This window comes from Berghia stephanieae, chromosome 3 (assembly GCF_034508935.2).
Source record: "Berghia stephanieae isolate SIO BIC M18660-M18661 chromosome 3, UCSD_Bste_1.3, whole genome shotgun sequence".
Lineage (NCBI taxonomy): Eukaryota > Metazoa > Mollusca > Gastropoda > Nudibranchia > Aeolidiidae > Berghia > Berghia stephanieae.
The window spans coordinates 7,428,356-7,453,641 of NC_088362.1; the positions used below are offsets into that span (position 1 = coordinate 7,428,356).

General features: G+C 34.1%; 2 protein-coding genes across 3 annotated transcripts in view; one reads left to right on the plus strand and one right to left on the minus strand.

The window, feature by feature from the left end:
* LOC144967079 (diacylglycerol kinase zeta-like) overlaps positions 1-5,639 on the plus strand; it is a 237,535-nt gene extending 231,896 nt beyond the window's left edge. The window contains exons 27-30 of the mRNA XM_078903900.1: positions 1,853-1,973; positions 3,161-3,197; positions 4,425-4,588; positions 5,246-5,639. Of these exons, the coding sequence (XP_078760026.1) occupies positions 1,853-1,973; positions 3,161-3,197; positions 4,425-4,588; positions 5,246-5,298 (375 nt within the window). The 3' untranslated portion in view covers positions 5,299-5,639. The remainder of the gene's footprint in view (positions 1-1,852; positions 1,974-3,160; positions 3,198-4,424; positions 4,589-5,245) is intronic.
* A 15,470-nt stretch (positions 5,640-21,109) lies between these two features.
* Positions 21,110-25,286, minus strand: part of LOC144967080 (leucine--tRNA ligase, cytoplasmic-like) — a 44,754-nt gene continuing 40,577 nt past the window's right edge. For both annotated transcript variants that reach the window (XM_078903901.1, XM_078903902.1), the window contains one exon: positions 21,110-24,345. In XM_078903901.1, the coding sequence (XP_078760027.1) occupies positions 24,137-24,345 (209 nt within the window). In that variant the 3' untranslated portion in view covers positions 21,110-24,136. The remainder of the gene's footprint in view (positions 24,346-25,286) is intronic.

Sequence of the window (25,286 nt, forward strand, 5' to 3'; positions counted from 1 at the left end):
AAGTCGGGATGGTTAAGATGTTGAAAAGTGAATTTACAGCCAGAAATATAAAACTTGTGTTGAGTTTGTATGTTTTATTGAGGAGAATGGATACCATTTTTTTTAGGGTTCCATTCCCTACGATTTATATTCCTGACCAGTTTAACATTTAATTCGGCTTTTAAGCATATGGTTCGTTCCGAAGTAATACCGTTTTGAGACGATGGGTCACATTTGATCCACTTTGGTGAACTGGTATTTTGTCGGAATGAAAATGAGGAAAATTGAGTTTAAAGGAAAAGAAATAAGGAAAGAAATGACCAGAATGAAGAATATTTTTAGAGTTTTCATGAAATTTTGTGTTTTTTTTTTGGTCTATTTTTAGCCTATTTTGTCTTACTATGTACCCAAAAAGATTTTTGGGGGGATTTTTTTGGTGTTAATCATCAAATTAGACCTCCGACCATCTGAAAATAACAAGGGAATAGCAATATTAGCATGACAATCAAAAATGGATTTTTGACTACAGACTACCCCTTAAGAACCAAATTCACTTTCTATAATGAGAGTGTTCGTTTCAACTCAATTCTTATTGTTTAAAATTCAATTTATACTAATCGAGTACTTCGCGAAAGACCCAAAGGATAACAAGCAATTGTTGCTCTTTACGAATCGAGTACCTCGCGAAAGACCCAAAGGATAGCTAGCAATTGTTGCTCTTTACGAATCGAGTACCTCGCGAAAGACCCAAAGGATAGCTAGCAATTGTTGCTCTTTACGAATCGAGTACCTCGCGAAAGACCCAAAGGATAGCTAGCAATTGTTGCTCTTTACGAATCGAGTACCTCGCGAAAGACCCAAAGGATAGCTAGCAATTGTTGCTCTTTACGAATCGAGTACCTCGCGAAAGACCCAAAGGATAGCTAGCAATTGTTGCTCTTTACGAATCGAGTACCTCGCGAAAGACCCAAAGGATAGCTAGCAATTGTTGCTCTTTACGAATCGAGTACCTCGCGAAAGACCCAAAGGATAGCTAGCAATTGTTGCTCTTTACGAATCGAGTACCTCGCGAAAGACCCAAAGGATAGCTAGCAATTGTTGCTCTTTACGAATCGAGTACCTCGCGAAAGACCCAAAGGATAACTAGCAATTGTTGCTCTTTACGAATCGAGTACCTCGCGAAAGACCCAAAGGATAGCTAGCAATTGTTGCTCTTTACGAATCGAGTACTTCGCGAAAGACCCAAAGGATAACAAGCAATTGTTACTGTTCTTTTTTTTTGTTCTTTTGTTCTGTTTCTTTTGGGGGTTTTTTTTGTTGTCATCATTATCATAAATCATCATCACTATATTATCATCGCCATCATCGTCATCACCTCCATGTAAAGCGCTTTGAGCACATTTAGTGGATATTGCGCTATATAAAGCTGACTTTTTTAAGCTCAATCATCATCATCATCATCATCATCATCATCGTCATCATGTGCAGAATAGTCATTACACTTCTTCTTCTTCAAGTACCAAGTCTGTGCCAGACATCGGTGATCATGGTACGCCATTCATCTCTCTGATCAGATAATCTCAGACAACTAATATTACTCTTCTCTTTCTTTGTCACCCAGCTGTTCAAACTATTCAAATATGTTTTTCTTGGTCTACCTTTACTCTTTTTACCTTCTATCTTTCCCGTGAGAGCAAGCTGTTCAATACGTTTATGTCGATTTAGGTGTCCTGAAAATTGCATTTGTCTTTTTCTTATTGTACGAATTAATAACCTTTAAGTCATTACACTAGAAGTAAAATACTTGAAATAAAACTACTTCCCAACCACCCCTCCCCTCCTCCCTCTCATTCCTGACTTGGTGTGTCATCAGATAGCCGAGTTGTACCACAAAGGGGCCAACTTGTTGAGCACTGACCAGTACGGAATGACGTGCCTTCACCACGCTGCAAGGTTCGGACATAAACACGTCGTCAAATTTCTCATCGATCAAGGTACACAACCAAGTTCTATGGAAGTGGGGGGGGGGGTGTCGTTTTCGGGTTTATTTATCCGTTGTTTACCCGGGTTACTTTCACCCCCATGCCTATTTATTAAATTTTATTTCTGAGACAAATTATTGGCTATTTTCAAAGCTAATGTTTTTAATTTTTACATGTTAATGGTAGTTGAATAAAAATATCTAGATCTATATACATGCTCATTTTTGATCCATTTTTTTCCAATTTTGAAAAGAAGTTAAGATATTAAAACCAGACCTCCCTACTGATACGAAAACCTCGTAGAACAACGATTTGGGGGGGGGGGGGGGGGGGGGGGGGGGGAATCCTACTTGACACTTTTATAAAGAGTTTTAATTCTATACACTTCTTGAAATCGAAGTTTTGTTGCCAGATATTTAAAAAAATTGAGCTTTTATATAACTAAATGTGCTCAAAGCGCTTTCCAAGGGGCCCCTGGCCAACAGCAACATTTAACATTTAGGACGGGATATGACGCCTGTTGGGCGATGTTACAATTTTTCTGACAGAGACAACGCTGTTAACGGCCAAGTACTCATTTAACACCTGAGTACGGTGAGAGAATGTGAGTAAAGAGCCTTCTCCAAGGACTCATTTTTTGGTCAGTGTCAGGCTATAACTTTACGATGGCTACGCTCAGAGGCACAGGTGTCTCGTCATGCCACGAAAGTCAAGCGATGCTAAGCGTGGGCTGTGACCGGATGAGTGATAGTGATCGTTGAAACTTCTGGTCCCGACAGCGTGTCCTTGGGTAAGGCACTTAGCACACATTACCCCACTCGACTCGGTTGTGAATGAGTACCTAGATATAAGCAGTGACGGATGTTATAAAAGTTTTGGTACAAAAAAGGACACCTAACAGGTGACCGGTACTGTATGATATGGAAATATTGGTTCCATACGGCCTGTTGGAGCAATAAATGAAACATTGTGAAGCGCATTGAGCATGGTAAATCTGTAGAAATTGTCTATATAAATGATCATATTTTATCATTTAATTTTAGCGTAGCGGAAAAGAAAAATACAAATAGATAAACCTAGTTTCTCTTCGTTTTTTTTTTTTGTTTGTTTGTTTGTATTTTTTTCTCACTTTCAGGCTATAATTTAAGATTATGGAAGAAAGGACAACTGATTTTTAAAAATATCTATTTCATTTTCAGCACCACCTGTGATATTAGACATGGTTGAACACGAAAAGTAAGTCTTTATAAAACCTTTTTTTGCTGTTGTACTTTTTTGTTTTGCTGGGGGTTTTATGTGAATGGGTTGTTTGTTGTTTTTTGTGGGGGGGGGGGGTGTTTTTATTTTGTTTTCTAACGTTTCCTAACATTTTTTAAATCTAATTTTTGTATTTAGTTCTCTCCTTACCAGCCATTTTCCAGATTTTCCCCAAAACGTCACACCCAACTAACACAACAAAAAATAGATTTTTTATCACTCAAACACAATAGCAGTAAGTTCTTGCCATATATATATACATAATTTCAGTAGCAAAACACGCTCTACAACACACTGTTCATTTTCTTTAAATTTTATGATGTACAGAAGAAATTTGAATAAGAAAAATGTTGATTGTATCGTAAGGGAATGAGATTAGCGGAAGAGTATCGTCCCTTGATTGGACGTCACCCATAGTCTGTGACGTCACCGGCGGAAAAGTTATTAAAGAGAGAACGTCATGTTGGTTGTGCGCATGCGTCTCTCGTCCTCGCTTCCGGTGAAAGCCGCTTGAGACACTTCAAAACAAAATTGACGTTCTCTCTGTAAGGTGACGTCCAATCAAGGGACGCTACTCTTCCGCTAATCTCATTCCCTATAGTTGGTAAGGAGGGGGTTAACTCTGACGTTGATATTCAATAGTATGTAGTTGAATGGTGGTCACCTGGGTGGGGTTCCTCCACAATGGGCAGGGAGGTACTTACTGCGTCTTCTATCCCCCTATATGTTTTCCAACATGCATTCTGTAATTACTCGGTTTTATCCTGGCCTTGGCCGGATACCCTGGCTGAGAGGGAAACAGTCAAATGCGTAGTTAAATTTGTGAGATTATATTTTTTTTCCTTATAAATCATATCTGTTATGGACCGTATTATGTTTTGTATACATATTATATATGATTTGTAAACATTTTAGTGTTTCCCTCTTAGTTGTGTCCTATGCTGGTGTCTGGATAAGACTTTTAGGTGATCGCAAACTAAGTACTTTGATAATGTACTCTTGGAATCTACATCTGTTTCCTATATGAACCAATTCCCCTTTTGTCTTCCCTTTTCTTGGGTGCTTTAAGTGTATTTCTAGAACTTTTTACTTTCCCATTTTCTTCCTGTCGATATGACCTTAACGTGTTGCAAGCGCCGTAAAACCCTTAAAAACAAAATCAAACAATGGTGGTCACAATATTTTTATGATTTACTTTTCTCCCAGGGGTCAGACAGCCCTCCACAAGGCGGCTTGGTACCAGCGTCGAACAATCTGCCACATGCTGGTGGCTGCTGGGGCCTCTCTGACCAGGACGGATTTCCAGGGCAATTCGCCCAGGCAGCAGGCGCTGAAGGCCGAGGACAAGGAGTTGGCAGCTTATCTAGAAAGTATTCTGGTTATGGTGGTTATGGGGGGAGTGATGGTGGTGGTTATGGTGGTGGTGGAGTGATGGTGGTAGTGGTGGAGTTAAGAAGAGGAAGATGAGGAGGAATTATTGGGAGGGGGGGGAGGACAATATTATTACTACTACTACTACTACTACTACTACTACTACTACTACTACTACTACTACTACTACTACTACTACTACTACTACTACTACCATTATCATCATCATCATCATCATCATCATCATCATTATCATCTTTATTATTATTATTATTATTATTATTATTATTATTATTATTATTATTATTATTATTACTATTATCATTATTATTATTATTATTATTAATATTTATTATTATTATTATTATTATTATTATTATTATAATTATTATTATTATTATTATTATTATTATTATTATTATTATTATTATTATTATTATTATTATTAATATTATTATTATTATTACTGTTGTTATTATTCTCATTATTATCATAATTATTTTTTTTATTGTTATTATTATTATTATTATTATTATCATCATCATCAACATCATCATCATCATCATCATCACCATCATCGTCATCATCATTGAAGTCATTATTATTAAATAAATAATCCTCCCCCCATTCTTGTCCCGTTCTCGTGCCTTTCCCAGACCAAGAACACTTTCAATTAGTCCAATCGGAAGACCAGGAGACAGCTGTATGACTATGACTATGACCCAGACAGTGACTGTGTGAGTCACCAAAACCTTTCACTTTATTCATCTCCAACCCCCCTCGATTCTGGCCCGTCTCAAGACGACCATCGTGATCAAAAATCTACATCCCAAATGCAGACTCACCCACTTCAAATTGAAGCAAGTACTTCTTCAAGTGGCTGCGGAATCATTTTTAGAACAAGAATTTGCTCCTTGAAATGACTTCGTCGAGAGCTTTTGGATGATTCCTGAAATATAATTTAATTTAATTTTTAGCTTTATGAAACTGATCACCATTCAGTATATCCATTGCAAAATCAAAATAAGCTAAATAGATAACAGAAAAAAATATAATCATTCATTTCAGCATCGTGTAACGATTATAACCTCAATTTTGTTTTTCAATTTATTTTTGTTGTTGTTAATGTTGTCTTGTTTTTTTGTTTAGTGCAGACTGGCTTTTGGGGATTTTTTAAAAAATCGTTTTGCCAGTGGGGTGGGGGGGGGGAGTTAAATTACATCAGAGTTACTTACGTCTTGAAGAAAATTTGCTAAATTGAAACATTCCTGCCCATAAAAATACCAAATTTTCATGAATTGTGCCAGCGTAGAAATTGTTCGGAGGTGTTTGTTAGTTTGGCATTAAATGTTAGTTTGGCATTAAATGTTAGTTTGGCATTAAATGTTAGTTTGGCATTAAATGTTAGTTTGGCATTAAATGTTAGTTTGGCATTAAATGTTAGTTTGGCATTAAATGTTAGTTTGGCATTAAATGTTAGTTTGGCATTAAATGTTATTCAAATAACTTCGTCACACTTAGCCGTCGTCACTTGTGTACAACAACCATAATATTCAAAAGTTTTACTTTAATGCAGTATGCAGTTTAAATGCAATTTATAAAGTTAATTCTGCCACAATACCAGACTGAGTCTGTGGGTCACATAATATGCGACTCTCCGTCTCAAAACGGCATTAACAAAAATAATATTGAGCTTAACTCTCTCCTTACCAGCCATTTTCAGGATTTTCCCCAAAACGTCACACCCAACTAACACAAAAATATATTTTTCATCACTCAAGCAGTAAAATTCTTGCGATACATAATTTCTTCAGCAAAACATGCTCTACAACACACTTTTCATTTTCTTTAAGTTTTATGATGTACAAAAGAAAGTTGATTAAGAAAAATGTTGGTTGTATCGTAACGAATGTGACTGTGACGATTTTCCTATATTTGGTAAGGGGAGGGTTAGTGTTAAAATTGTCAGAATTGGGGAAAGTTAGATATTTTGATTAATTATATATATATATATATATATATATATATATATATATATATATATGAGTGTTGGTGGGTACTTGTAGGTACGAAAGTGCTCGATAATGGTGGTTAGAGCTAATATATAATGTAAATTTTCACTCACATTTTTTGCCGAGACGACTCGTTTCTGTGTTTTTCCTTTAGTTCACACTTCTTCAGTCGGCATAATCCATTCCGAGAATGGATTATGCCGACTGAAGAAGTGTGAACTAAAGGAAAAACACAGAAACGAGTCGTCTCGGCAAAAAATATGAGTGAAAATTTACATTATATATATATATATATATATATATATATATATATATATATATATATATATATATATATATATATATATATATATTTATTTATATATATATATATATATATGTGTGTGTGTGAAGAAACGAAAGTCAAAGTGATACCAAGCTGCTAGAAGCTGTGGACTGTAAAAAGTAATAAACAAAAATGAATAGAACATCTTCAAAAAAAAAGAACAAAATGCCAAATACGTCATGTTTCAGGCTCAAAACGGTTCTGCAGCCAACAACAAAAAACAATGAAAAAATAAATACATTGCTTAAAAACCATATCGACGGCAGAGATATATATTTGGTTCGTCCTTTCTGTAATAAGAGATTGGAATGTAAAAGTTTATCAGTCCATCTGGTTTTTAAGTAAAGTATTTTATATATTAAATTTATGTTTTCATTGTTTTCTTGTTGGCTGAAGGAGGGTTTTGAGACCGAAATGTTCCATGCCTGGTATTTTGTTCTTCTTTGGAAGCCTTTATATTCATTTTTGTTTATAAGAAACAAAAAACTAACCCTTCTGAATAAATAAAGACATTTATTTTAACTAAAAATTCAATTATTTTCCGTTTTGAGATGATGGGTCATCACATATTCGATCATAGGACCTAATACTCAGCCATTTTTTTAAAAAAAAGTATTCTTGCTGACATTTACATTAGTAAAATGACATAGGTAGCTATGAAAATTAATCTTTACAACTTTTGCAGAATGATAGATAGACGAGTTTTAAAAAAAAGAATCCCTGACCAAAACTACGAATAAATTCTTTGGCAGAAAAAAAGAATCCCTGACCAAAACTACGAATAAATTCTTTGGCAGAAAAAAAGAATCCCTGACCAAAACTACGAATAAATTCTTTGGCAGAAAAAAAGAATCCCTGACCAAAACTACGAATAAATTCTTTGGCAGAAAAAAAGAATCCCTGACCAAAACTACGAATAAATTCTTTGGCAGAAAAAAAGAATCCCTGACCAAAACTACGAATAAATTCTTTGGCAGAAAAAAAGAATCCCTGACCAAAACTACGAATAAATTCTTTGGCAGGTTTTGCTTCTTGTTTTGTTTTTTTTAACAATGATTATTATCATATTGGTTTTTTTTAAAAAAGAAATGCTTGTAAAAAAATCTGGCCATTGATTTTTAAAAATATTTTGCATTGATGCTTCCTTTTGAAAAATTTCCTGTGCATGTTTTTGATTGTTTTTTATTATTTTTTTATTATTTTTTTTTTGTTTGTTTGATTTTGTTTTGTTTTTTTAGGGGGGGGGGGGTTAGGGTTGGGTTTTTTTCAGGTTTTATTTTTTGTAACTTTTATATTTTGCAATTTTGTGTTGTTTTTATTTATTTGATTTTTTGGGGGGTTTTTTTGGAGGGGGGGGGAGGGTTTATTGAAAAAGTTTTCGATTTGCGATTTGACCAAAAAAACATGTACATTTGTGTGTTTGTTTATGCTTGTTTGTGTGTCTCTGTGTGTGTGTGTGTGTGTGCGTGGATGTCAGAAGCTTTGATTTTGAGATGTTGTAGATTATAAGAATCAAAATTTTGCTTGTACATATTCTGCCGTTGTTTTTAAAAAACACAGTTTATGCAGTGTTAGCCAAATAGCACATACTGTGTTCTTCAATAAAACGGTAGTGTATTACTATTACTTATACCTTAAAAGTAGATATACACTGAAACAAATGAATTATAGCAGTATGCTCAACATACTTGTTACCACGTGAATACAGAGCTGCTAGAAACTGAGAACTGTAAAAACTATGAACAAATAATGAATAGATAGAATGAATTTGACGTCACTCTGGTCTTTGTTATTGTTTTTGCCATCCACGTTTATGAGTAATACTCACTAAACGGTATGATCCAGACTATAAAAGTTCATGATTACACATAGTTTTGTGTGTTGGTCCTTTATACTTCCGGATGGCAATGTTATGAACATCTTAGCCAAGCACATACTATCTATAGACAAGCCTCCCAATTTTTGTTTAAAAAGAGATAGAGAAAAGAAACAATACTTAACACAAAACGTTTCAGGTTCAAAACTCTTCCTTAGCCAACAATAAAAAGTTAAAACGGTAAATACTTCTTGACAGATCCAAAAAAAAAAAAATAGATGTGAGAAATTTTCTGGGCATGTCCAGTTAGCATCAACAATGCGGGAAAGTCAATATTAATTTTTTCTTAGAGTCCTTTCTCGGTTTTTAACCCCCTCCATACCAACTATAGGAAAATCGTCACATTCGTTACGATACAACCAACATTTTTCTTATTCAAATTTCTTTGGTTCATCATAACATTTAAAGAAAATGAACAGTGTGTTGTAGAGCATGGTGTGCTAAAAAAATATGTATCGCAAGAATTTTACTGGTCTGATTGATTAAAAATCTATTTTATGTTAGAGATGGGTGTGAAGTTTTGGGGAAAATCCTGAAAATGGCTGGTAAGGAGAGGGTTAAAAAATGTGTATGTAGTTATTATCTGTCATAAGCCTGAAATAAATATGACGTGTCAACTCTCGTGTTGGCGATGACGCAATTAATCTCTACAGAGGTTTGTCAATATTTGATATACATAAAAAGCATTAAAAGAGGAACCGGAAACCAAAGTAATTAGGTCACAACTATTTACTATTTATACCTGTATCAAAAAGCGTTTTGTGTATCAAAGGTTGTTTTTGAAGTGTAATTATTTTATTAGACGTTTTGATATAAGTGGTCATAATAGAAGAGGGTTGAGATATGGTGTCTGTTGGTGTTGAAAATGTATTTCAATGTTTTATTTGATTATTTAGTTGTTGTTTTCTGCCAGCCAGAGAAGTGATAAGCTTTCACTAAATCCTCTAATATATTATATTACACACGGTGAAGGTTGTATATACGTTTGTGTGTTGGTTGTCATGTGTGTGTGTGTGTGTGTGTGTGTGTGTGTGTGTGTTTGGGGGTTTTTTTGAGGTTTTTTGTTTTGTTTTTTTTTTTTTCTTTGTTTCAACAAGCATTGTATCCTGCACCCATTTTCAAGTGTTTACATACATCCTCTTGTTCTCAAATATTGATAACTTAAATTAAATATCATGACCGGTATCAAATGATCTCATAATATATCACATTTAAAAAATAACATATTATTTAAAGTTATCACTTTAAAATGATGATTAATTTTTGTCGTGTCACCCGATTTCATTTTTGAATATTATCTATTTCATTTTCAACATCGACCTGATTTTGTCACCCTGTCTAGAAATCCATAAGGTTTACTGTAATTTGTGTGGCATATCAAGTGGTGATTGTCATTGAAAGATGTAGATTTCACGGTTGGTTGCGTTAGTACACTTGTGGAATGGAAATGTTTATTGAAAAATGTTTTATTGGATAAAAAGTAAGGTATTCAAAAATGTAGGATTGTGTGTGTGTGTGTTTCTGTGTGTGTGTGGGGGGGGGGGGGGGTTGATAATTTGGCGATTTTTTTTCCTTTATCTTTCTTAAATGAGCAATGACATTCACTTACTACTCATTTGGCACTGTACTGTTAATTGATTTAGACGATGATGATGATGATGATGATGATGATGAGGAGGAGGAAGAAGAAGAAGCATAAGAAGACAATGATGTCGGAGAAAAATAATTTTTAAAAAAGAAGAATATTTGGAAGAAGAAGAAGAAGAAAAAAAAGAAGAAGAAAAAGGAAGAGGAGTTGGAGAAGGAAATGATGAAGAGGATAAAAAATCTAACCCATTTGATTAACGATGATTAAGCGTACAAAGTTATCATAATAATATCTGAAATTATATCAAACAAACTTGTTTAAAAAATACTACGTTTATTTAACAAAAGATGATAATTTTTCTCAATAATTGTTTAATGTCCATCGTCTCCCATAGTGGGCAGGGAGGTACATACTGTGTCTTCTATCCCCTTATATCTGTTTTCCAACATGCTTTCTGTCTTTGTCTTAAAGTGAGACTACTTGGTTTTGTCCTGGTCCTGGCCAGATGCCCTGGCTGAGAGGGAAACAGTCGAATGTATAGTTAGTTTTGGGACATGATATTTTTTTCATTGTAAATCATCTATCTGTTATGCACAGTATTATGCTTTCTTTATATTATATATGATTAGTAAAACATTTGAGTGTGTTCCTATTAGCGGGGACCTATGCTTGTGTCTGGATGAGACTTTTAGTGATCTCAAACTAAGTACTCTGATAGAGTGCTTTTGGAATCTACACCTGTTTATTATTTGAACCAATTCCCCTTTGTCTTCCCTTTTCTTGGATGCTTTATTGTAATTCGAGAACTTTTTACTATCCCATTTTCTTCCTTTTTACTGGCGCTGATATGACCTTAATGTGTTGCAAGCGCCGTAAAACCCTTAAAAACAAAAACAAAACAAAAGATAATTTTTCTCAATAATTGTTTAATGTCCATCGTACATTGCTCACATGTTAGTTTTCTTATTTGTTTGTTTTTCAATTCTATAATATTTCAAATTACAACCATCTATAAGCTTCATATTATCCAATTTGTACTCGTTTAATTCAACCTTGAATCGTGAACACACATTTTAATATATTATTTTGCACAATGAATAATGTTTTGACAAAGAAATTTTTTTATAAACTGCTGGTCAGTTTACAGCTACATGGCTTTACTTTTTGTACATATTTTTTGTTTCATGTTATACATTAAATATTATAATTTTTTTATAATTTTACATGATAACAAAAATGTGTTAAATTATCCACATAATACGAACTTGATTTTTTGTTTTGTTCATTTTCAATTCATGTTTTTCATAATTTACTGTTTTATTTGATTGTTTTGCAAAGCTTGATTTTGTTTTTCTATGAAGTATTACATAATAAATAGTATTTAACTCTGTTATTATTAATTATTATCATTATTATAATACAGGAGACAATTACTCAAATATTGAATGTGAGGCTAACGAATGTAGTCGATGTTTTATGGTGATGAGATCAATATAGTGGTGTTCAAATTAACACAATACTTAATTGTTTACAGTTTCGAATTACCCCTAACATGTCTGCCTCTACGAAAACTAAACTTCATTGAACTCATAGAAAGTTTGGCTCAAATGAAGAGTTACACAGCATCTCTCACTCTCATTCTCAAGATAACTTGTTTAAAAGGAATGTTCTGTACCACATCTCGTATATGACCAACTTGTTCCAGCCGTATCATGTTACCTTTACTTTACTGGTTCATGACCTCCCATAGTGGACAGTAAGTCACTTGCTGTGTCTTCTATCCCCTGTATCTGTTTCCAATTGCTTTGTCTTGGAATGAGATTACTTGCTTTTTTCCTGACCCTGGCTGGAGTCCTTGACTGGGAGGAAAACAGTCGAATGTATAGTTATTGTTTTGGGAGATGATATATTTTTTTCCTTGTAAATCATCTCTCTGTCATGTACCGTTATGTTGTTTTTTTTTGTTTTTTTTTTCAACATATATGTAAACATTTGAGTGTATTCCTCTTAGTGGGGACTTGTGCTGGTGTATGTGCGAGACTTTAAGGTGATCTCAAACTAAGTACACTGATATTATGCTCTTGGAATCTACATCTGTTCCCTATTTGAACCATTCCCCTTTGTCTTAATTTTTTTCTCAAGTCCTTTGAATTGTACATCTAGAATCTTTTCACTATCCAATTTTCCTCCTTTTTACTGGCACTGATATGACCTACATGTGTTGCAAGCGCCGTAAAACCCTTTAAAACAAAAACAAATGTTACCTTTACAAGACACAGAATGCTGAATTTTAAATCTAAAGTAAGCTACCAAATTTCAGCTAGGTTAACATGCATTGGACCTTGGAGAAGATCGGTAGAAAGAGAGAGCGATGATTGTCCCTTGGTTGGACCTGGGGGAAAGTTCGAAAGCTGATACTAGTACCAGTTCTCACTGTTTTCATCAAGAGAGCTATAACAGCAATGCGACTCTGGGCTTTAGTGAATGTCTCTTACCTAATCAGGTATAAATTGGTTTATATTTTGATTATTAGCTTTATGTTATAGTTATATGTGTGAAGGGGGAGTATGTGTATGTGTGTGTGTGTGTGTGTGTGTGTGTGTGCATGTATGATACTGATTATGCACATGAGAAAGAAAATATCTCTGTAATCAAAGAGTGTGTAGGGTAACGTAGTTACCAAGAGCTCTCACTTCTCTTAACCGCAATGCTATTGTCGCGTGCCAGGCGAGACAGCGAGGTGGGTGTGCTCCGCGTGTATCATGCGCGCTAGACTTACTGATACAATGAAGAAAATACGAGTAGAAGACGGAAGAATGGTGGCTTCACCAAAAGCGGGAAGTGAGAGCTCTTGGTAACATAACAATCGTTACCTACACGCTCTTTGCTGTAATGTGTTAATGAGAGCGCGTTGAACACGTGCTTGTGTGTTCATGGTGTGCGGGTGTGTCTCTTTTTTTAAAGCATTATATTTTTGTATGTGTATCATCAGTATTGTGCCAATCGAACCAAAGTTGGATAATAACATTCCTCTCACTATGACACACCATTTCTATGATGACGTAATCCAATGCTCTTGTATCAAACCCTATGATCATTTTAAAAAAATACTACATTATATTAAACTATTTTGTGGAGATAGTATTAAAATTGTACTTAGGCTTGACTATTATCAAGGTAACAGTAATTACCACTGTATCTTAGGTAACTGTTTAGTAAAACTATGTATTATTATTGCCTCTTTAATAAGGTTGTGATTTACCACTACTAAATACAATATAGGCTTTTGAATTGTTTAGGCTCAACTTTCTCATCTGTAACTTTTCCCCCCTTTTATATAATTATAAACTCTTATCAAAGTCCAAATGCAAACGTATTTTGCTGCTTAAAACCCTTGTGTTCATTTGAATTGGTAATTGAGTCAATTTGTTCAATTTTCATTCATATTGTACACCGTACACTTGAAGCTCAAACTTTTTACTTTCCCATTTTCTTCCTTTTTAGTTTTTCCTGGTACTGAATTGACCTAAATGTGTTGCAAGTACCGTAAAACCCTTAAAAAACAAAACAGATAACTACCCGCCATACTCTGAAAAGACGCGTATTTAAAAATTTGCCCAGAAAACTTGTCCTTCAAATATCGATTGATTTAAACGACCCTCATCTTGGCAAATATTCTCAAACCTGGGACCTCCTGAAGTCCCAGGTTTGAGAGTTTTTGCCAAGATGAGGGTCGTTAAAATCGATCGATATTTGAAGGACAAGTTTTCTGGTTACTGGTTAAAGATTGCTGGAAAGAGTGGAATTTACAGAAAAATAAGATGAAAAGGGGGTGGGGGGGGGGTTACCTTCATTTTTAAGACAAGCCCATGCTTATCTTTAAAATTGTTCTCAAATATAATTCTTAACATTTGATTTTGATTTTATTTAATACCTACGTCTCTTATGATTAAGTTTTTTTTATATTTTGATGTGATTTACAGCATTATTTCATCTGCTTTTCGATATCTTCAAAAGTAATATTTGCTAATGTAGAAATTTAAACATTCTAGATATAGGATATTTACATTTATCTTTCTTTTCTTTCATTTCCTATTTTTTTTTTTTTTTTAAATTTGCTTTTCTTGTTTGTTATTTTTTTCTTTATTTCTTTTTTGTCTCAGTTTTTTGCTTTCATTTTTAATCCATCACAAAATTTGTAATCTTCCATTAATCTCTCTCTCTCTCTCTCTCTCTCTCTCTCTCTCTCTCTCTCTCTCTCTAATAATATAATATATATATATATATATATATATATATATATATATATATATATATATATATATATATATAAAAAAATGTGTGTGTGTGTGTGTGTGTGTGTGTTTTTCAATTGTATAAAGTTAAACAGTTTAACAACTGACAACGTATAAGGAAAAGTAGGTTTATACTGTATAATCTCATAATTTTATCTTCACATTCCATGCCATTCCTAAAGGGCAGTTGAATTCAATTTCATCATAGTAACATTTATTATTTGAAATTCATGTATGGTATATAAAAAAAAATTATATGAATTCTCCAAAAATATAATCGACGGTACCTACTTGTCTTGACCACCACTGAAATATATGCGATCAACGGTATGTAATGATATCAGTGGCAATAGTGATATTTTTCTAGGTAAAATGTTAGTACAGGTAATACCATATGTGACTCCTCGTCTCAAAACGGTATTAAGTCGGGTTGGTTAAGATGTTGAAAATTGAATTTGTAGCCAGAAATATCAGACTTAAGTTGAGTTCATTTTCTTTACAGAGAAGGAATATCATATTTTACTGTGCTAAATACCAACGTTTCATATTTTAGAATTTGACTTGTTTGCAGCTGGTCCATCCTGACTTAATACCGTTTTGAGATGACGGGTCACATATTGGGCCAGGAGGTCACTCGCTGAGTCCTCTATCCCCCTGTATCTGTTTTCCAACTTGCTTTATGTCATTCTGGGTGGGGTTTTCTGACTTCCCATAGTGGACAGAGGCACTCATTGTGTCTATTTTCTCTATCCCCCCAATAGCTGTTTTTCTTTTCTGTCTTTGTTTCAGAATGAGAATACTTTCATTTTGTCCTGGTCCTGGCCGGAGTCCTTGGCTGGGAGGGAAACATTCACATGTATAATTATAGTTCTGAAAGATGATTTCTTTTTCTTGTAAATCGTCTCTGTTATGCGCTGTTAATTTTTTTTTTTTTTTTGAATATGTAATGGTTTATAAGCATTTGAATATATTCTTATTACGATAACTGTGCTTGTGTCTGGATGAGACTTTTACGTGATCTCAAACAAAGTACCCTAAAACTAATAGTGCTCCCTTGGAATCTACATCTTTTCCTATTTGAACCACTCCCTTTTGTCTTACTTTTTCTAATTATTGTAAACCTGAAATATTTTGATTATCCCATTTTCTCCCTTTTTACTTTTACTGGCGCTTAGATGACCTAACTGTGTCACAAACGCCATAAAACCCTTCAAAACATGAAATCATATTGGTCATAGTGATCTATTTCATCAACAGGAATAGGAATACATACATGTAGCTTTGTCCTATGATAACAATAGTAAAAGTAACTGCGTCATTAACAATAAGGCAGAAAAGTCGTCACCTTCTACTTTTCCGGTTCTAAAACCACTAGAAGTGTGTATGTAACCAACCCTTCGGAGGGTTAATAATGAATAGGTTCCTCCCATAGTGAGCAGGGAGGTACATACTGTGTCTTCTATCCCCTTATATCTGTCTTCCAACTCACTCTCTGTCTTTGTCTTGGAATGAGATTACTTGGTTTTGTCCTGGCCCTGGCCCGATGCTCTAGCTAAGAGGGAAACAGTCAAATGTATAGTTAGTTTTGGGAGATATTTTTTTCCTTGTAAATCATCTGTTATGCATTATATTATGTTTTCTTGATACTAGATACGATTTGTAAAACATTTGAGTGTATTCCTCTTCGTGGGGACCTGTGCTTGTGTCTGGATGAGACTTTTAGTGATCTCAAGTACTTTGATTTGATAGTGTGCTCTTGGATTCTACACCCGTTTCTTATTTGAACCAATTCCCCTTTGTCTTACCTTTTCTTGGTTTGTAATTCTAGAACTTTTTATATATCCCATTTTCTTCCTTTTTACCGGGGCTGATATGACCTTAATGTGTTGCAAGTGCCGTAAAACCCTGAAAAACAAATAAAACAAACAATGAATAGGTTACATATTGAATCATAAAGTGGCATAACCATTTGAGTTGGCAGAATGAATAGGAATAATGCTTATGATTACAAGGCTTAAAAGAGCGACGCTGGATGGTATTTATTGACAACTAATATTGTTTAATTTATTGGTCTAGAAAATGAGATGCCATCACTTTGAAATCAGAAGATCAATTACACAAGGTATGTAACCAGGACTGGTTTCACACTTCCAAGGAGATTGGAATCAGTATTGTGACATCATACCTTTGTTCCCTATTTATTGATATTCGTATGTTTCGCGTGGAAGCTTTTCTGATCAAATGGGTAAATGGAACCAACAATACAATCTGCATTATATTTTGAAATATTATTTGAATGTCTTGTGATAAAAACCCATTATTAAATGACATGAAGTGAAGTGAAGTATCGTCGAATATAGAAATCTCATCTATATTGAGTGCATCATCATCAATGAAGTATGGAAGTTGGTATTATTATTATAATATATATATATGTGTGTACTCAAGTGTAAAAAAAACTTTCACAGTTCCTTTCCATGTGGTCACGCCCACTTTATAAAATGCAAACCAATCACCTCGTTCTATGCAATCCCGTTTTATGCACAAATGATTTCCCCCTCACACTTCCGTTTTACTTTTACTTTTAGTTATGATTCCTTCTAGTTTATATTATATTACCACTCCCACCCCCCCCCCCCCCCCACCCCCACCCTCTCTCTCTCTCTCTCTTTTTTTTTTTTATATTCCGATTTGCAAGCTTCATACACTATTGAGTTCTACTTTTCTGATATATTATGTTTTTTTTGTGTGTGTGTGTGTTTTTTATAATACCTATACTATATATATATATATATCTATACAAATTACTGTTCTTATTTTCTCACTGTAGGTATAAGGTTGTTTCTATACTAAATATATTTAGAATGAATTTATCATCAGCCTGTATTTATATTAGTATAATGTTGACTGCTAGGTGTTTCTTTACTAGGGGCTTTTTTTTCTGTTTTATTTTTTTGGGGGGGGGGGGGGGCAGCAACAAAATATTTTGTTTCGCCTTCCTGAAGGAGTTATTTCTACTAGGGACCACAAAGATATTATTTTCTTTAATTGATTTAACTGGGTTGGGTTCTTGACCTCCCATAGTGGGCAGGGAGGTACATACTGTGTCTTCTATCCCCCTATGTATATCTGTTTTCCAACATGCTTTCTGTCTTTGTCTTGGACTGAGATTACTTGGTTTTGTCCAGGCCCTGGCCGGAGTCCTAGCTCGGAGGGAAACAGTCAAATACATAGTTATTGTTTTGGGAGATGTTTTTTTTCCTTGTACATCATCTCTCTGTTATGTATTATTATATTTGTTATTTTGAATGTATAATGTAAGCATTTGAGTGTGTTCCTCTTTGTTGGATTTTGTGCTTGTGTCTGAATGAGACATAGGTGATCTCAAACTAAGTACATTGATGGTATGCTCTTGGAATCTACATCTAATCCTATTTGTTCCCATTTCCCCCTTTGTCTTACTTTCTCTTGGATGCTTTAATTGTAATTCTAGAACTTTTTACTATCCCATTTTCTTCCCTTTTTACTGACACTGATATAACCTAAATGTGTTGCAAGCGCCGTAAAACCCTTAAAAACAAACAAAACATAAATGATTTAAATTAAGCAGCAGTTATACTTGACTGCGACCTTAGAAGGCTGTTTAACAAAGAGACAGTACAGACAGTGGTAGTGCTCAGACACTTTAACAACTCTGGCATTTTTGCCTACCGTACCGTTTAAAAAAGTAATAACTAAAGACACATGTATAAAATTTTGTTATTTTTCTTTCTTTTTTTTTTTTAATCGGATTCTTCAATTTTCGTTAACATCATCATTTACCTTTGATGAAAATCTTTTGATAATGATGATTATTTTAGTTTTCAAACTGGGAGGAATCAGATTTATTTTCAAATATAAATTGTTTACTTTTGATTTTATAAATAAATGTCGTAAAAGGCTGTTGTTAGGGGTGTTTTTAAAAAAATAATTTTTACATGACATACATTTATTTTTTACGAAAAACTTGAGACTTGACAGACGATGCCTTTGACTTTAATGTTGTGGAATGTTACACACGTCATTAAAACCCAAAGCACTTGATTTTTCCCCCCTTACTACTTCAATCAGGTGAATGATACAAATGATTATAGAATAGATGCCTTTTGCAACATGTACACTTGACATATGCCGCAACTTAAATAAATATCAAGTGGATTTTATGTCAATCTCTTGTGACATATTCACATACAATCTCTAAATATGGTGTCATTTCGCAAATTCTTTTTGTTTAATAGGTATCTATTCTTATTAGCTGACCATTTGATAATAGCAAGTTACATGTTGCAAAAGGTGTAACATATAAAGGATGAAATACAATATTGAAGTTGATGGGGAAATTGTACACTTTTAACACTTCCTTCCTCCACGACTTGGCTTTATATATGCACTTCCTTCCTCTATTCATCACCTCCTCTCCTCGGTCTATCTTGGTCTATTTTCATACATGTTTCTGTCTCTAAAATTTGTATTATAATCTCTCTCTCTCTCTCTCTTTCTCTCACTATTTTCCTCTCTCTCTCTCATTTCACTCTCATCTGTCACTGATTGATATACCAATGTTGCCACAAAATAAACTAAATTTCATACATATAACATTTGTTGCGTCAGATTTTTTTATTTGTTTTTATGTGATCCACTGCATCAATCTGGTTTTACAGTCGAACACAGTTATATCAACATTGTCGGGACTGAGGTAAAATGTCCATATAAGCAAATTAATGAGATGAGTCCTGGGAAAACAGACTTTACTCGCATTTTCCCCACCATAATGGGCATGATCTATATTAACTTTCCATGAGCTCGAGGTCATTGATCACATTGCAAAATGTGCTCAAAGTGACCTACATAGTGAAAAGTGTTCACAGATTTTGAAATATCTCCCTATTGGTCATTTTGTTCAACTTGATACATGGGTTAGTTTACAACTTTCATAAACAAAGCAGAGTGTTTGCATTTGTTCAGAAATGCCCAATCGTTGGACAGCAACAAATCACGTGATTGATGACTCGGTTGGACGAAAACATGAATAAAGATCGCTCCCATTAGGAATAACCCTGGCAGATAGCAATATTGTCTCAGGTCTCATTATACTATTATACAGTGTGTTAAATATTGCCATTGGCTTGGGACTCCTTGAAAAGTGTTTTGGACACTTAATATTAGAAGAAAAAGCTCAATTTATTAAGAGTGTGCATTTGTATGTGAGTGTTTGAACATGTTATCTCAACGACAGATATGCAATAAACTCCGAGGACCAGAAAGACAATTTTTCTTATCCAAAAGTCAAGGGGAACAACTTTTCAGTGACATAAACATTTGTTTAAACTATTTGTTGTTCCCCTTTAATACATATCCACGTAAAGACGGACCTGCTTCCTGTTAACTCACTCAATCCTAGAGATTTTTGCTACTTTTCAAAATTTGAAAAAAAAATGTATTAAAAATGAGCAAATAGATAGATAATTTTATTCAACTATCATTAACATGTAAAAACTAAAAACATTAGCTTTGATACTTCACCGATAATTTGTCTTAGAAAAAAAGTAAATAAATAGGCATGGGGTAAAAGTAACTCTGGTAAACTACGGATAAAGTCGGTGTTTGGGTTGAGTGAGTTAAGCTTGGCTAAACTAAGAGTGACTTAAAAAAAGAACATCATTATTTGTTGTTTGAGTTAGAGCTATACTTCGCTAATTGCGTGATGAGTGATGACTTGTTCTGATAATCAATCGGTGAGCCCTTGAAGCTAGCCTAGTGAGTGCCTGGGTGGGGTTCCTTACCTCCCACAGTGGGCAGGGAGGTACTGACTGTGTCTTCTATCTACCTATATCTGTTTTCCAACATGCCTTCTGTCTTTGTCTTGGAATGATATTACTTGGTTTTGACCGGAAACCCTGGCTGGGAGGGAAACAGTCGAATGTTTAGTTAGAGCTTGGAGAGATGATATTTTTTTCCTTGTAAATCATCTCTCTGTTATGCACTGCATTATGTTTCTTTATATTATGTATGATTTGTAAAACATTTGAGTGTATTCCTCTTAGCGGGGACCTGTGCTTGTGTCTGGATGAGACTTTTGGTGATCTCAAACTGAGGACACTGATAGTGTGCTCTTGGAATCTTCATCTGTTTCCTATTTGAACCAATTCCCCTTTGTCTTCCCTTTTCTTGGATGCTTTATTGTAATTCTAGAACTCTTTACTATCCCATTTTCTTCCTTTTTACTGGCGCTGATATGAACTTAATGTGTTGCAAGCGCCGTAAAACCCATAAAAACACTAGACCACATAGCCGTAATGACATAACAGAGACTACACAGGAGCAATGTGTAACATTTTCTAGGCGAGTCTGCGGCATAAAAAAATAACGAGCCAAAAAACAAAAACAAAAATATTCATATTTTACTTGATAACGAAGTTGATATTTTCATCAAAACATGACAACTGCAACTATCACAATTAAAAAAATTAAATAAAATACAATTTTACAAAATAACATTCACATTCAAAGTAGGTTTATCAAATAATGCAAATGCTATACTTTAAAAAAAATATAAGAGCTCTTCGTAAGCAAATCTCAATTTTAGAGGAAAGTTAAGATGTTTACGTAATACTTGTTTAATATCCATCCGGTCATCAACTGGACCAATTGAAAACGAATAATGTCTTAATGCATCTAAAATGGAAGCAAGAGGTTGTTTCTTTTAAAAAATCATCACATAATCAGTGATGACTGAGAAACTTTTCAAAATAATTACAATATATAAACACCTGCTAAGTACCATCAAAAAGGCTAACTTTATCCATCTGAAAAGATGTGTATGACACAGTGACAGACACTGTTTCATACACACCTATTCAGAATTTCATCTTACACGGTGTCTGCTCCCTAATATGTCCCTTTGGTTACTTTACACAAAAAAAGGTTTCGGGGCGTTTTAATTTTAATCACTTCTTTAGTAGTTTTTGATCCTGTAATTTTTTCATTGTAAAAATACTAATCTTTTTATCCACGGAAATAACTACCACAAAGTATACTGAGCATCAATATAAACTGGCAAGAGCTTAACTGCTAAAATTCTTTCTTCATTAGAACTATCTTGGAGTGGAATGGGCTGGATGAACTGGTCATCATGGCACCACACCTAAACGATTTCAAGGCCCGACTGACATGGGCCCACGCCCAATGAAGACGCCGCTGAAATACAACCAGACCAATGGTTTCTTCCGCGTCAACCATACAGACAGATACAGATGCTCAAAGCGTCATAACAAAAAATTTTAAAGAAGAATACATGACTACCCTTAAAACATAATTGAAGCGCTGACACCTTCGAAGTGTTCTTGTGTGAGTGAATTTAGGGAGTTTTGTTTTTTATTGTTTTTAAGGGTTTTACGGCGCTTGCAAAACATTTAGGTTATATCAGCGCCAGTAAAAAGGAAGAAAATGGGACAGTAAAAAGTTCTAGAATTACAATTAAAGCATCCAAGAAAAAGTAAGACAAAGGGGAACTGGGAACAAATAGGGATCAGATGTAGATTCCAAGAGCATACCATCAATGTTCTTAGTTTGAGATCAACAATAAGTCTCATCCGGACACAAGCACGGCCCCCACTAAGAGGAATACACTCAAATGCTTACAATATAAATTAGAACAAATATAATAATACATAACAGAGAGATGATTTACAAGGAAAAAAATATCATCTCCCAAAACAATAACTATGCATTCGACTGTTTCCCTCCCAGCCAGGACCCCGACCAGGGCCAGGACAAAACCAAGCAATCTCATTCCAAGACAAAGACAGAATGCAAGTTGGAAAACAGATATAGGGGGATAGAAGACACAATAAGTACCTCCCTGCCCACTATGGGAGGTAGGAGCCCCACCCAGCGCAGCAGGGGTGAGCATACCTATTATTGAAAGACATTTTATATGATTAATTGTAATTGTTTTATATTGTATAACTCTGTTATCAAGGAAATAACCAGTTCTTTTTGTATTAATGTAGTCAGAATTTAAACATTATCTACATCCTTGTCCAAATGAATTACATTTGAACCAAGAAAAAAAAAACAAAGAGGGGAAAAAGAAAAAAAAACAGCACGAAGACAATAAGGAAACTTACGCATTTTTCAACTCTGTGCAATTATGCTTATTTTTTAACTCCATGACATTTTTGATGTTCCACCCCAATTGGCTACACAGATATGCATCTTACTCAAATTAAAGAATCCTAGCTGGCAATCTCTTAAAATTTCAAATGATGTATGAATTATGTCAAAGTGACCAACCGTAATAAAGTTATGGCGCGTTTAAATTGACGCTCAGTATAAATCTAATCGGTCAAAAGTCAAGAGGCAAAAGTTTCCCTTTTTGATGCTATTAAATAAGACAACTAAAATTAACAAAATTAAAAAACATGATTTTACCGTAAACAACCTTACTATGCCTCCATTTAAAAAACAATAATAATAAGAAGAATAGGAAGCATCACAATTTTCAAAAACCAGTTAAATTTTTACATAAGTTGACCACAGTTTTTTAAAGTTTTATTCGGGAAAGCTAGAGAGCATAAGATTTTAGCCATTACCAAGTGTTGACCTATATTAAACTTAAAGAATTATGAGGAAACAAAATCAATTTCAGATCAACAATGACAGACTCCATGTCAACTTCAACAACTGCACGAGACCAGTGAACATGGGTGCCAGCAGGAAGAAGTGCTGAAACCTGAAACTAAAATCTCGACACTTTGCCAAACCTGAAAATGTTCCTACTGAAAATGCGGCCTAAACTTTACTCTTATTTCATCACCGTTTTTATACCATTATTAAATGATTACACAGCGAACATATTGACACAATGAGGAAATTAATTTGATTTTAAAACCAAATTGTAATACATAGTGAAATACTCACAGTGCAGTTGTCTCTCTCTAGGGGAGCCAAATTTTTACCGATGTTATTAGGTTATTTTACTCAAAACACTGTAAACGGAGGTATTTGACTTCGAGATATCGCGAAACCGGAATTCCGGCTTGAACCGGAGAACTGGCACCCATGCCAGTGAAGGAATTGGAAATGCAACATAAAAGTGTATAGCCAGACATTCATTTACACCATTGTCAAGGCAGGGTCAGAACTTTAGGCACCCATCAAATATATTACTTAAGGGCATAAAACAAGTCTTATCATATGCATGTAAAAACCAGAAACTAAATTGTTATTATATTTTTAACAAAGTTGATAAACTTATCTTCAAACTTAAAACAACTCCTTTTAGGCCAAAAACAAAAAAACAAAACAGTAAAACACTTTTCAGACCAGGTACAAAATACAAGGACTGCATTGTATAAATTAGATTCATTTGAGGATGAAAATTAAAATTTCGAAATAAATTCAATTATCATCAAATATTTAGTACATAAATAATTCTAGAACCGAGAGGAATTTTGCTTCCATTCTCCGCCAAGGTGACTGAATTAGTCTCGGCATTGATGTGGAAAGTGGCTTTCTTGTTGATTTCCTGTTTCCCTTCCTCCAGATTTCCCATGTCTGGGACTTTTCTCCATCCCGATTCTGGATCTGTGTATCGCAGGAATCTCAAGTTTGATGCGTCTGTTGGAAAAAAAAATAATACAAATTTGCTTTATGTAGCTCAAAAATTTTTATATGTGTTAATGTTCCTAAGCAAATAATTAACTCACTCAACCCTAGAAACTTTTGCTACTTTTCAAAATTAGAAAAAAATGTATTAACATGATAGATACATAGATAGGTTTCTTCAACTATCATTAACATGCAAAAACTAAAAGCATTATCTTTGATACTATGTCTATAATTTGTCTCAGAAAAATGAAATAAATAGGCATGGGGTCAAAGTAACACCGGGTCAACTACGGATATAGTCGGTGTTAGGATTGAGTGAGTTAAAGTGGTTGAATGCGATTCAAGGTCTAACAAATTGTTGGAATATTTCATCATTCAAGAGTAGTAGAGACGAGACCAAAAGAGAAGAGGTATTTATTGAACAGAAGAAAAAAAAACATGATAAAAATGTGAGTATGAAACCGTGTAGGCAACATTATTATACCAGGGGAAATCACAAAATAATTTTAAAATTTATGAATGCCTTTTGACAGTATACTCATTCCAGTCAAATTCTTATCAGTTCTGACGATTACACAGTGTTATAATCATCACACAAAACTATGTTTATCATTAACAGCTTATAGCCTATTCATTGGATCAAATGTTGTGAGATCTCACGAAATGAGGACCTAACACATATTATCTAAATAAATTTTTAAAACTTTCATAATGCCTTGCATGGCAGGATCCCTATGAAACCAAACAATTTGAGTATGTTAGTGGATATGGCCCCATACAGGCTCATTTCTCTATTTATTTATTTTTAAATCTAGGTAATAAAAAAATATGAAAATTTGTAAGTCAATAAAATTTTGGCTTACATGCTATGACTTGAAAGCTAATAATTATTTCTCTAAATTATGATGTAAAATGTCAAAAAGATGAACTCTATTATGTAAAACAAGAAC